Source organism: Puma concolor, chromosome D2, assembly GCF_028749965.1.
Source record: "Puma concolor isolate L17-30 chromosome D2, mPumCon1.1.hap2, whole genome shotgun sequence".
NCBI classification, from domain to species: domain Eukaryota; kingdom Metazoa; phylum Chordata; class Mammalia; order Carnivora; family Felidae; genus Puma; species Puma concolor.
The window spans coordinates 30,627,955-30,641,221 of NC_141677.1; the positions used below are offsets into that span (position 1 = coordinate 30,627,955).

A 13,267-nucleotide genomic window follows, 5' to 3' on the forward strand; every position below is an offset into this window, starting at 1 on the left:
TGATTGTCTGTTTGTGTCTCTCCTGAGATGTTAGGTTCTTTTTAAATTCTTTTTAACAATTATTTATTTTTGAGAGAAAGAGAGCATGCGTGGGAGAGGGGCAGAGAGAGAGGGAGACACAGATTTAGAAGCAGGCTCCAGGCTGTGAGCTGTCAGCACAGAACCTGACATGAGCCTCGAACTTATGAGAGGTGAGATCATGACCTGAGCTGAAGTTGGATGGTTAACTGACCCACTCAAGCGCCCCTTGAGATGTTAGGTTCTGAGGGCCAGGCCCAGCACCATTTCTGCATATTGGAAGTCCCGAACATTTATGAAGTCATCGCATGGGTTTTGATTATTTATTTTTTGTTATTATTATTAAGTTGTTTAAAGATTTAAATGGAAAGGTTCATTATAAAAAATAAATCAACAAGTTTCAAAGAAAATGTTTTTGGATGTGGAGTTTTTTAAGGTTGTTCAACAATTTTAAGTTAGATTTTGTTAAACTTAGGAGATAATTAGATCTAAACCTCAGGAAAGAAGTTGTGTGTATGTAAAATGATTAGAGCTTCTCAGAGAAACTGAATTTTTATGATTTTGCTATTAGACTTGATGAGACAATAGGATTATCTAAAAACTGAGGGTTCGGGGCGCCTGGGTGGCTCAGACGGTTAAGCGTCCGACTTCGGCTCAGGTCATGATCTCACGTCCGTGAGTTCGAGCCCTGCGTCGGGCCCTGTGCTGACAGCTCAGAGCCTGGAGCTCATTTCAGATTCTGTGTCTCCCTCTCTCTCTGCCCCTCCCCTGTTCATGCTCTGTCTCTCTCTGTCTCAAAAATAAACATTAAAAAAATTTAAACAAAAATAATAAAAAAAAATAAAAACTGAGGGTTCAGTGCTATCTAGTGTCAACTCTCCAGCACGTGGAGAAGGAGCCCAAAGATAGAGAGCTTCCTTTTTTTTTTCTTTTTTAAAGATATTATTGATATAAAATACACAGGACAGACTAGGAATAATAAGAAGCAAATTTCAATATATCATTCACAAAAAGGGACATTTTCTAAATATCAGCATCCTTTGTGATTTGTTTTTGACAAGCACCTATAGATACTCTTTTTGGATTTCTGTGTCCAAATTATGGCTTTAGACTGTAATGGAGTAAGCTTGTCAATTTGAAGTTAGTACTAAGAATTGTTGAGAAACTAAGGAGAGGTGATATTTCAGCCCCATTAATCTCTGGCATTATCTCTGCTTCCCCTCACTGACAACAGTTCTCCCTTGGCAATTATTGAAGACCATCATTCACTTGTTCCTTAATTCTTATTTTTGAAGATCAGTTATTTATTTTTTATTTAAAAATTTTAAAAATGTGTATTTATTTTGAGAGAGAGTGATAGAGGGAGCAAGCAGGGGAGGGGCAGAGAGAGAGAGACAGAATCCCAAGCAGACTCCGCACCATCAGCAGAGAGCCCAATGTGGGACTCCAACACACTAACCGTGAGATCATGACCTGAGCTGAAATCAAGAGTCAGACGCTTAACTGACTGAGCCACCCAAGGGCCCCAAAAAGCAGTTACTTTTACCAGCACTAAGCAGGACTGCTAGAGGGAATGGGATAGACCCTATGTAGACCTGGCCCCTTAGAAGGAAAAAAGGGTCACTGCAGATAAGCCTCAGGGAAGGAAGTGGGGGACGGAAAGAAGCCAGGGAAGGCTGTGTGAGGAGATCAGCCACCTATACCCAGACTATTATTGTTTACCCAATCACCCAGGAAGATCTCCCATTAACCTAAGGTTTCTGTGTCTCATAAGAAATAAAACCAAGCTAACTTTAAGATCTCTGTAAGAATTGTGAACAATATGAGCCATCCTTTTCTTATTCTTAATGATTGGAAATTTATAAAGTACGGTACTTAAAATATCTTTACCCAGGTATCACTACAAAAGCTATGACCCCCTCTCCCCCAACAATGTGTAAGAAAAGAAATATAGAAGGATTTTATGGGAGAGGGGAGTGGGGTAATACTGGAAGGATTTTGTGCTACAGAGGTGTCCAGTTTGAGAAAGCATGATCACTCCTGAGATTAACCTAGAAGAAAATTCCTCCTAGGTGGTGTTTGTATGTCTAGTTTCTTGTGGATGCAGAATGGCTTATGCTTAGAGAAGTAGAATTTTAAAATTATTAATAAATTTATCTCTGAGGGCACAAGATTTATTGTTTTAAAAGCACATTTAATGTAATATTCATTTAAATACTAGTCTTCTAGGAATATGAGCCACTACGAAGTATGTAGGATTTTGCATTTAAAAATTTTTTTAGGGGCGCCTGGGTGGCTTGGTCGGTTAAGCATCCGACTTCCGCTCAGGTCATGATCTCACGTCCGTGAGTTCGAGTCCCACGTCGGGCTCTGTGCTGACAGCTCAGAGCCTGGAGCCTGTTTCAGATTCTGTGTCTCCCTCTCTCTCTGCCCCTCCCCTGTTCATGCTCTGTCTCTCTCTGTCTCAAAAATAAATAAACGTTAAAAAAAAATTAAAAAAATAAAAATAAAAATAAAAATTTTTTTAGGGGTGCCTGGGTGGCTCAGTTGGTTAAACATCTGACTTTGGCTCAGGTCATGATCTCACAGTCTGTGAGTTTGAGCCCCACATGAGGCACTGTGCTGACAGCTCAGCCTGGAGCCTGCTTTGTCTCTCCCTCTCTCTCTGCCCCTCTCCTGGCTTGTGCTCTCTCTCTCTCTCTCTCTCTCTCTCTCTCTCTCTCAAAAATAAACATTAAAAAAATTAAAAAAAAATTTTTAAATTAAATTAAATTAATTTATTTATTTTGAGAGAGAGGGGGAGAGAGAAAATGCAAGCAGGGGAGAAGGGTAGAGGGAGAGAGAGAATCCCCAGCAGGTTCCACACTCCAAGTGCCTGATGTGGGGCTCCATTCCATGACCCTGGGATCATGACCTGAGTGGAAGGCAAGAGTCAATCACTCAACCAAGAGAGTCCCCCAGGCCCCCTGCTCCCAGAGTGTGTAGTTTTGAAGATGTTTCAACCTTAAAGGTTATTTGGGGGATATTTACCAATGTCTATTGTTGGGTATTGAAAACAAAGAGGAGTTATAGACAAAGCAGTGTAGACAGTTAAACTTCAGCTCAAGTCAAGTTCTAACTTCCTGTGTAGTGTGAATGAAGTAATTTTATCTCTTTGAGCCTTAGTTTATCTATGAAATAATGTAGTTAGACTCAATTTTTTTCTCTGATGTTCTCTTTTAGTTCTACAATCATTCGATTTCAAAAAAAATTTTTAAGTTTATTTATTTATTTGGAGAGAGAGTGCACATGCGAGCCTTAGCAGGGGAGAGGGGTGCAGAGACAGAGAGGGAGAGAGGGAGAATTCCAAACAGGCTCCACACTGTCAGCGTGGAGCCTGATGCAGAGCCACGACTTGAGCTGAAATCAAGTGTCTGACACTTTACTGAGGCGCCCCTACAATCATGGGATTAAGAGAAAAGAGATTCCATTTTGTAATATTTGAAAGAACCTAGAAGTTACTACAAAATTAAGTACAACTCATGCAACTTAATAACCATGATTTCTTGTGAGAAAAACAAATAGACTTAAGTGACAAAAGCAAGTTCTGAGTAAGTAAGACTACAACACAGGGTTTCTTAGTTTCTGATCTGCCATTTTCCAACACAATCTAGTGGTGTGTACTTTGCCCTGAGTGATAAGAGAGTGGGAATGGCTTTCCTGACCTCCAATTTCTCAGCTACCAATGTCTGATTATTTTCTCCATCAAAGCTTGCCATCACCTAAGCCTTGAGTCGAGAGACTGACAAATCACTAAGTATAGGATTTAGAGCAGATGGTCACAACCAATGCAGGTTACCAATCTATTCTGCGTTCAAACAAGTGCAGATCTTCATGGTATAGTATCAGTTGGCTATTTTGAGTCAATGTTAGGTCTGGTCACTTTAATTAACCCTCATATTTAGCTGAGATGAGCTTTGGCTTTATTTATTAATTCATTTTGCAGAACACTGCACACAGACTTCCAATGTTTGCTTAGGTTGCCAAGTGCAGTGTTGTATGACTTCATGAGTATCCCATGCAGTGAAAATTCTGTCAGTGGGGCTTTAAAAAGCGGACTGACTTCTCACTGATGTGGATTTTCGGTACCCCTAACACTTGGAGCCTGATTTTGTTTTATTGAGATGAACATGGATCACATAGGTAATAGGTTGATTTTCAACATATGATTTATTATATATCATGGCCAACTTCACTAAATATTGAGCAATCAAGCTGGGAAAATGTTGATACTTTTTAAAAATTATATTCAAGTATTCAAGGGGGAGAGGCATTATTTGTAATTGAAATGCAAGGAACTTTAAGAAATGTTGAGCTACCCTTGCATGCACTGACAGGAATGTAAAATGGTATAGACACCATAGAAAGTTTGGTGATTCCTTGAATAATTAAAATTATCATATGATCCAAAATAAGCACATGATCCAGCAATTCTACTCCTAGGTATATATTAAAAGAATTAAAATTTTTTTTTTCAACGTTTATTTATTTTTGGGACAGAGAGAGACAGAGCATGAACGGGGGAGGGGCAGAGAGAGAGGGAGACACAGAATCGGAAACAGGCTCCAGGCTCTGAGCCATCAGCCCAGAGCCCGACGCGGGGCTCGAACTCACGGACCGTGAGATCGTGACCTGGTTGAAGTCGGACGCTTAACCGACTGCGCCACCCAGGCGCCCCTATATTAAAAGAATTAAAAGCAGGGACTCAAATAGATACTCATACCCATGTTCATAGCTGTATTTTTCACAATAGACAAAAAGTGGGAACAACCCAAATGTACATCAACAGAAGAACAGATAAACAAATTTGGTGTATATACACACAGTGAAATACTATTGAGCCTTAAAAAGGAATGAAATTCTGGGGCGCCTGGTTGGCTCAGTCACTTAAGCTCAGGTCATGATCTCACGGTTCATGGGTTGGAGCCCCACATCTGCGATCAGCACAATTCAGATCCTCTGTCCTTCCTCTGCTCATTCTCTCTCTTTCAAAAATAAATAAATGTTAAAAAAATATCTTTTTTTAAAGTGTTTATTTATTTTTGAGAGAGAGACAGAGTGTGAGGAGGGGAGGGTCAGAGAGAGACACTGAATCTGAAGCAGACTCCAGACTCTGAGCTGTCAGCACAGAGCCCGATGCGGGGCTCCAGCTCACAAACCCTGAGATCCTGATGTGAGCCAAAGTCGGATGTTTAACCAACTGAGCCACCCAGGTGCCCCAAACTTAAAAAAATATCTTATAAAAAAAAAAAAAAGGAATGAAATTGTGACAATCTCAGAACATGGATGAACCTTGAAAACATTACATGAAGTGAAGGCCAACTATTGTGTGACACCAGTTATATGATATACTAGAATAGGCAAATTTATAGAGACAGAAGGCAAAATAAAAGGTAGTCAGGGCTGAGAGAAGGTGAATGAGGACTTATTGTGGAATGGATATAGAGTTTCTGTTTGGGATAATCAAACAGCTGGGAATGGAGGGGGGGGAATAGTTTCACAACATTGTGAATGAATGTAATGCTACTAAATTTGTACATTTATCAATGGTTAAAATGGCAAATTTTATGTTATGTATCTTTTATCATGCACACACACACAAACTTCAAAGAGAAAGAAATGCAGGGCCGTTTTCAAATCTCGTTGTATTACGTCCTGTTTTCCTACCTGCTTCGTGGATGCTTCATTCACCACAGAGAGCTTCTTGGTGTGGGCACAGTGTGCTTGAAGTTGCCCTGAAAGATGTAGATAGGTCAGAATCCACTGGTTTTGCTACCAGGAGGCTTGCTTTTTACACTTGTTAAAAATTTGAGGGTGGGTAGGTGAGAGAGAGGTAGTTTAAAGTCGGAAAAGAGTGCATGTTGGACTTACCATCCTAACAAGAAAAGCGTGCTTTTGTGGCAAACCGAAAGGCTAGGAATCCAGGGTGATGAAATACAGGCCTTCCGGCCCTCGCTCTGTTCCTGATTTCTGGTTGTGGGAATCTGTTCTGAATCCAACTGCAAGTGGAAAACCCATCTTTGGCTGAGCAGCAAGGGAGGCCCTCCTGCCAATCCCCTAAATGTGTTGCTGAAACTTTGGCCCTGGGAGGATGGAGCTGAGGCTGTCTTCCCAAGATCTGTGCAGCTGTCAAGGTGGCTATGATGGGACTGTGACTGGCCTCTTCACTACATTTTGGCAGTGACCTTGAGACCTGCCAGCTCACAGCAGCTGTCTTGGTTCTTTTTCTCCTGCCACTGTTGCCTGGCCAGGGGGCTTAAGGGGAGGGAGCTGAACTCCTCTGGCTCTGCCACTCTCAGGGTCTGGCAAGTTCTGGCTCTGGTGCCCAGCTCTCCCAGTGCCTACCACCCACTGGGCACAGTGGCAGTCCAGGTCCGTGAGTGTGGGTGGCTGCCTGTGCCACCTCTGGCTTCGCTCCCAATTCCTGGGAAGTGGGTGGCCCCGACTGACCATCAGCCTGCTGCGCAGACAGGCTCCACGTGGGGACCCACTTGGCAGCTCCACCGGGAGATGCTCGGTGACAGCTGATGATCTTGGGAGACAGAGGAGCCAAAGGTGCCCCTTCTATCCCAAATGTTTGAGCCCACCTTGGGACAGTAGGAATTTTCTCTGGGAAATGAAGGTCACCAGAAATGTGCAGAGCAAGAGAGAAGTCTTTTTTTTCTCCAGCCACTCAGAGTGGCAAGTATATTTTGTAAACTCCTCCCCTTCTCCTTGTCCTCATCCTGTCCTTTTCCTTTTAAGTGGCTTCATTAGTATTTTCTAATCCGCCTTTGTCATTGGACATTTATTGACAGAAATCAAATTGCTGTGTTTCTGGGCAAAGCGCCTGCTGCAAAGAGGTGTGGTTCCCGGGGAATGAGACACGCAGCCCAACAGCTGAGCCTACACTGTCCTCACATAACCTCCCTGCCTTAAATATCGCCAATATTTAGCCTTGCCTTATAAAGTAAAAATGCACAATACCTTCCAGAGTTTCAGCAAGCCCAAATGCCCCCCTCGGCTCAGTTATATCTCCTGTACGTTGGAGGCAGAGCCGCGCACCCCTCCCCCCGCGCAGACCTGCCCTCGGAGCCGCCAAGAGGTTACTAATCAGGGAGCCTCCGCCATCGATCCGATGGCGGAGACCTGGGGGATTTGTGTGCATTGTTTTTGCTGAAGCCTCCTGTGATTTCGGCGCGACCAGATCCTCTGCAGCGCACTCCATGTCGCAGCTTGTGGCTGCCTGTGTCCTGTGGTGAGAGCGGAGCCGCACAGGAGATCCTTTGTCTAGGAAGGCTAGCAGAGAAGATCACTTTGGAGTTGCTAAGCTCTGCATTGCCATTGGCTGCACTCTTTGTGGGGCTGTTTTTGCAAAAGGCATGCCCAGCACGTCTACAGTGCTGGCAGGCCAGGGCTGCCTTTAAACACCATGATAATAATACCAAAAAGCAGTTTGCAGAACTGTTCCACTGTAGAGGCTTCCTCTGCAGAAGCAAGCAAGATGGCTACCTCGTGGGCTTCGCTGTGAAGAATGCAGAGGCTAATTAAGACAGACTTTAAGGGGAAAAAAGGGTATTTCCCTACTTCATCTTTATGCAAGGCTTTTTTTCAGTGACTTTTAAAGTCTACATTTTACATAAGCTCTTTAGGTTCTGCCTAGCAAACATGTTGATGATTTTAAATGGTATAAGTAGTTTTCTAGAGAAATAGCCAAAAAATTTGGGGGGGTGGGAGCTAATTTTTTTTCTTAAACGGAGGCTCATTTTGCAATTTGATTTTTTTTAGGTTATAAAAGAAAACAAGAGGCCCCAGAGGGAAAAGAAGCCCAAAGTTTTAAAGGTAATCAGCTATTGATTAAATCATATTTAATTTTTTTTTCCATTTCATATAGTATTTTTCTGTCACTTAGGAGTAAATTTGCAGTACAGTGGATGTGAATTCTCCCGGATTTTCAGTAGATAAATGAATTTTCACTCAACTAAAGTGTTTTCTCTTTTCTTGATGTGCTGCATAATGTGCATATTAGCATCCTTTATTTTCAACCCCACACAAGTCTCCAGAAGGAAAAGTTTATATGCAAAGTGTTGTGAATAAAATTTGTTTTTCCTCTGTAGATCCCTTTGTAGCATCTGCATTTGTGGTGTTGCACCAGTGTGTAAACTTAAGCTCTTAAGGAGAGAGACACTATTTGAAGTTGACAGCTATGATCCATTGTGATTTTAATAGACCTTCCATTAGATACTATTTTAAAATGTGTGGTTTTTCTTTCCAAAGGAAAAGGTCCTTAGAGGTTTTAGTTCAACTTAAAATGTGTAATCCATTGAGATCAGCCAAATTGCTTAATCCCAAATTCTCACTGTATCATTTTTAATTTCGGGCTTCATAGGGCTGTAGGAATATGCATGGTTTCATTATTTTCAATAGTTTGCCTAATGAGTATTTAGTAGTAACCTAATTCAGCTATAAGCTAACAGTCTGTGTTATGAGCTTTGTACAGTATTTAGAAGGGTTAATTTAAAAGCATATGGCTTACTAAAAGTTCAAGGCTAGCTTTAGTTCAGTAAATGGGTGCTTATGTGTTAAAGGTTTCAAGTGGTATATTGCTATTTAAAATGTAACCAACCTGAGCAAGTAACCTTTTTAAATCATAAAGACATTAAGCAATAAAACTTAACTGGTCTTTAAAATTATATTATGTATATATAATTAAAAATATTTTAAACCTAATCTTAGCTTTTCTTTTGCAAATAAAGTTTTAGCACTCAAAGAGGAACAACATGTTGAGCTATGGATGTGGCAAATTTTTATCTCATTTGCTTCCCCAGTTGTGTGCCTTGAAAATGTTATTACCATGGAGAACCAAACCTTGCATTGCTTTCAAATTTGTCTGACCACCTTGAGTTTCTGTTTCCTGTGTGTGTATGGCATTGCCATGTACATTTTCATCAACCAACAAGTATTTGTTTAATATTTACCACACAGTCATCAGTGTTCTAGGCACCGTGAAATGAATGAAATTGCTTGGCACAAATTCTCATTGGGCCTGGACAAATAGAATACTGGTTATTTTCAGGGTAAATTAACCCCTCCTGTTTTTCTTCTGCATGTTGATTCGCTCACCCCCTCTCACTTCCTTCCCTTCCTCTAACTATAGAATTAATATCATCAAAAGCCCTGATTGTATTTCTTCATCTCTTCTTACACTTTCTGGGTTGGGTGTATCCATCCTAGGTGTTTTGTCTTCAAATCTTCGAGTGAGAAATTGTTTTAGTGCTGTTGTTAAAATGGCTCTCAAATTTGCAGGGGGTGGAATGAGGGTATAGGAGAAAGAGGTCAATTACATGGACACACTAATATAGACTAAGCTTGGTAGCTAAAGCATCATCTGCCTTTGCTAAGAAGTAGCATTGGGCTTTGGGGATACTATTTAATTCTATGTTTATTTTGTTAGTCTGTGGGTGTCTTGTCACCTGAAATAAATTTCAGAAGTAAATATACTGTGTGTTGCTTTTTTGAATCATGGCAATGGACTCTGACTTATTTTAAAATAAATGCCTGTGGGTGGCTGAATTTCATGGGCCACGGAAAGCAGAACTGAATTGTTGCTCACTTTCCTCTATCTATCAATTGTTGTACAAGAGTAGGGAAATGCCCTTAAAGGAAAAAATAATAATTTCCCCCTGATGTTGGCATTTTAAAATGTTTTCTTCAGTTTTCTGTTGGCTGTAATGTATTTTGTTCTCCAAAGAAAGCTTTGTTTCTTCGCTCCACAGTAGAAATGCTAAAATGCTGTCAGATTTTCGTTTGATATGGGTAAAATAAGTAGAATATGGTACAACCCTGAAGGAGATGTTAGGAAAACTGAATCCATACTTGGGGAGGGAGGGAGGGGGAAGAGCAACAACCTTCAGTTTAAGGTTTTATAGGTGAGGACTTAGGGTTGCAGCAGGCTGCTACCTGGGAGAGCGGTGACAGGAGTCTACAGGTTACAACTTGGTCTCCTTTTGTAATTGGCTCTTTGCATTTGGCATTGTGCCAGAGATACAGTCTGCTTGCTTTGACTCTGGCCTCTTAGATCTTCAGATCTCCTGGGTCCCCTGCTCTTTGTCAGGGTAGATGCTGTAGGCATCCCCACTGATCTTCACTTTCATTATCTGTGGAGAAGCAGTTGGATAGGTGAAGAGTCTGATTAAGGAAATTGGGTGCAGACTTGAAGCTTGTCCATCCTACTCTGAACTTGCCAACTAAATATTGAATCCAGTTGTGGGGATGAAATTGCCTGGTATGTCTCATACCTCTAATTTTTAAGCAATCTACTGTCTATGTCGATAACATATTTATTCTAATGTAGTTCATAATTTAAAACTGTAGATGTGACCTCCAATCCCTGCCGAGAGAGATAATTTCCTCTAACTGAAATGACAGTTTCTGTCCAAAGCACTCATGGCCAGAATGGGTATCAGATGATGGGGGTGGTGGTGGTGGGGAGGGGCTTGGCACAGATGCTTGCCCCCACTGGTTCTGGAGGACAGGTTCCAACTGAAACCCTATTGATTATCACTAGAGTTGCTGTGATATATACATGGCAGCTTATTGGCTGTGCTGTAATTGTCTCCTTGACTCTTGAGCAAGCTAAACGTATGAAGTAATTTCAGTGATTGATTCATAATATTGCACTTGTGAATGGCATGACTTGGAGCTCTGTTTGGTAGAAACATTTACATGAATAATCTCAACTTGGTGTGTCAGAGTAAAAGGATATATTCCCTTACATTTTCTTAAGAGAAAATCAATTTTAAAGTAATATCACTTTGGTTAGGTTACCAATCATTGTCTCTGGGGAAAAAAATCAGATCGCACAGTTATCTGGGGGTAGTGAGGGGGAATTTAAAAAGGGAATTGTTTAAGAACTATAAGTAAGATTAAGGAAAAAACTACGGATGTCAAAGCATCCCAGGGTTAGTGACAGCAGAGAGTTCTCACCATCCATAGGCCTGGAGAGACCAGCGTGTGGGAGCAGGTATCCAGGCATAAAGCATGACTGGAGTGGAAGAGATGTCGCAGGGCTTTGTTGTGGATTTGGTAAAGGGATGTTTCTGCAGAAATAAAATTCTTTGGGTCAGGAGGTAGGGGGGTTGGAAATAAATACCCTGCCCTCCAGTTTCTTGCTGCTTCATTGGCGGATCCAATCAGAAGCCAAAAGGGAAGGGAGCATACGGATAAAATATGTCCCAGTGAACCTCCTGTGGCATGTAAGAGGGTGTATAAGATGGAGTATGGACCTAGAGGGGCAAACAGAACATATTCAGCATCACTAGTGACCACAGGGACAGTATAGTAGGGTCAAAAATAGTACTAGAGCCATTATTATGTAAGAGAGTAACATTAGGCAAAGCTGGGTGAAGTGTATATAAGCAACCCCATACAGTGTTTGCAACTTACCTGTAAATCTAAAATCATTCAGAATAAAAAGTATGGGCATCCCTGAGCATGGGCCACATTTATACCTTCTGTAATTAGACACACTTTTTCTAGGCCAGTAAGGGATATTTTCTAGCTATTTGGTTACAAAATATCATCAAAGTAGTATTTGGAAGAACTGAGTGAACAAATTTAAAGAAATGTCAGTGGATATTAAACCAGGAAACTGTCTACAGATTATTTAGAAAAGAAAAAAATGAAAGCTAAGTGATCTTCCTGCTAGCTTCTACACTGGCAGGCCCTACTCTTCACTGTTTCCTTCCTTCCTTGATGATGCTGATAAAGGAAAAGAACAAGTGGGGGGGGGTGTGCTGGTGGGGGGGACATAAGACATGTATCTCACTAGGGGAGAAGAAGACACTCACATATAGCTACTCTTAGGTCTTTAGGAATTATGTTTTAAAAAGAATAAATAATAAATCATATTCATACATTGTCTTGATTTGCAAGACATAGTGACATTCAAAATATCTAGTACCGTCATTGTCTGGCACATAGTAAATGCTCAGTAAGTTCAGTTTCCTGAACAACATCATTTATATCCAATAAATATTTTCTTAGCATTTACTAAATGCTGGGACTACAATGGTGTACAAGACCAAAATTATTTCTGCCCTCATAGAGGTTAACTATTACTTAGGGAAGGCAGGCAAAAAAACAAAACAAAACAAAATTAAAGACAAATGAAAAAATTACAAATTGTACATGCTTTGAATGAAAAACAAACAAAATGCCAAGCTAGGGAAATTTACTTCATTTGTAAATTGTTACCTATACTAGTGCTGAAAAAAGTACCAAATTTGATATCATTGAGTTACCTTGTTTATTTTTAAAACCCATTAAGCTAGGAGACAAGGAAGATAACAACGTTACTAAAACATTTTCTCTGCACACTTACCTACAACTTTGTTTCAGTTAGTAAAAAAAAAAATCATTAGTAAACTTTTCTTAACTCTGGTTATAATGTAACATTCTATGATTTATAGTAACATGTTGCAAATTTAAGTGATAGATCACATGCGGAGCTTGACCACTGTTCAGGAAAAAAAGCATGCCATTTTGATAGTCTTTCATAGTCTCATGCAATGAATCCCGGTCTTCTGAATATAATAGAGCAGTGCGGAAAAAATTCAGAGTGGGTGATGACAGTATCCGCAAAGCGATACTAGCTTTAAAAAATCCGTATAAATTATAAGAAGATAATCTTAGAATACAGGACAGTCATATAAATTTAATTATTTAGTTTAATGATTCAACACATGGTCCTTATTTTCCTCATTATGTCATAAACTGGCAAAAATTGTCAAAGATGTGTGCTCATCCATCAGTGTTTATTCACATGATCAAAGGCACACATGGGGCTTCTGGTTTGCATACCCAGAAATTGTAATATAGCATTTTGCCCAGAGATGATCAGACTGATTTCAGGGCTGGGTTCTCACTAAGCCAAGCTCACACACAGTCAAATCATTCATTTATTATTGGAGCACGTACATTTCCAGTGACTCAAGGCCCATGTTCATTCTGTAATTTCTAGGAATGATCCCAAAGAATCAGTGAATAAAAGCCAAGTGGGGTGAATGGGCTTGAGGAAAATTTCATTCAAGCTACCAGAAAAAAAAAAAAAAATCTGTTGAATTCTTCCTAGCTAAGAAAAGAATATATACCTTGTTTCTTGAATGTTTATGCTCATTTGATACTGTGTTTGTGTTTTGATAGTGCTGGACTAGAATGTATTCTGAAGAGT

At 40.4% G+C, this 13,267-nt stretch overlaps 1 protein-coding gene across 8 annotated transcripts in view; it reads left to right on the forward strand.

Annotated features, from left to right (window-relative positions):
* The window catches only part of TET1 (tet methylcytosine dioxygenase 1), a 138,054-nt gene that overhangs the window by 32,537 nt on the left and 92,250 nt on the right, over positions 1-13,267 (forward strand). For 5 of the 8 annotated variants that reach the window (XM_086679858.1, XM_086679861.1, XM_086679862.1 and 2 more), the window contains exon 3: positions 7,825-7,878. In XM_086679858.1, coding sequence (XP_086535984.1) covers positions 7,825-7,878 — 54 coding nt within the window. Of the gene's footprint in view, positions 1-7,103; positions 7,295-7,321; positions 7,724-7,824; positions 7,879-13,267 lie in introns of those variants that run through there. The other 3 variants (XM_086679865.1, XM_086679863.1, XM_086679864.1) reach the window with 3 other exon arrangements.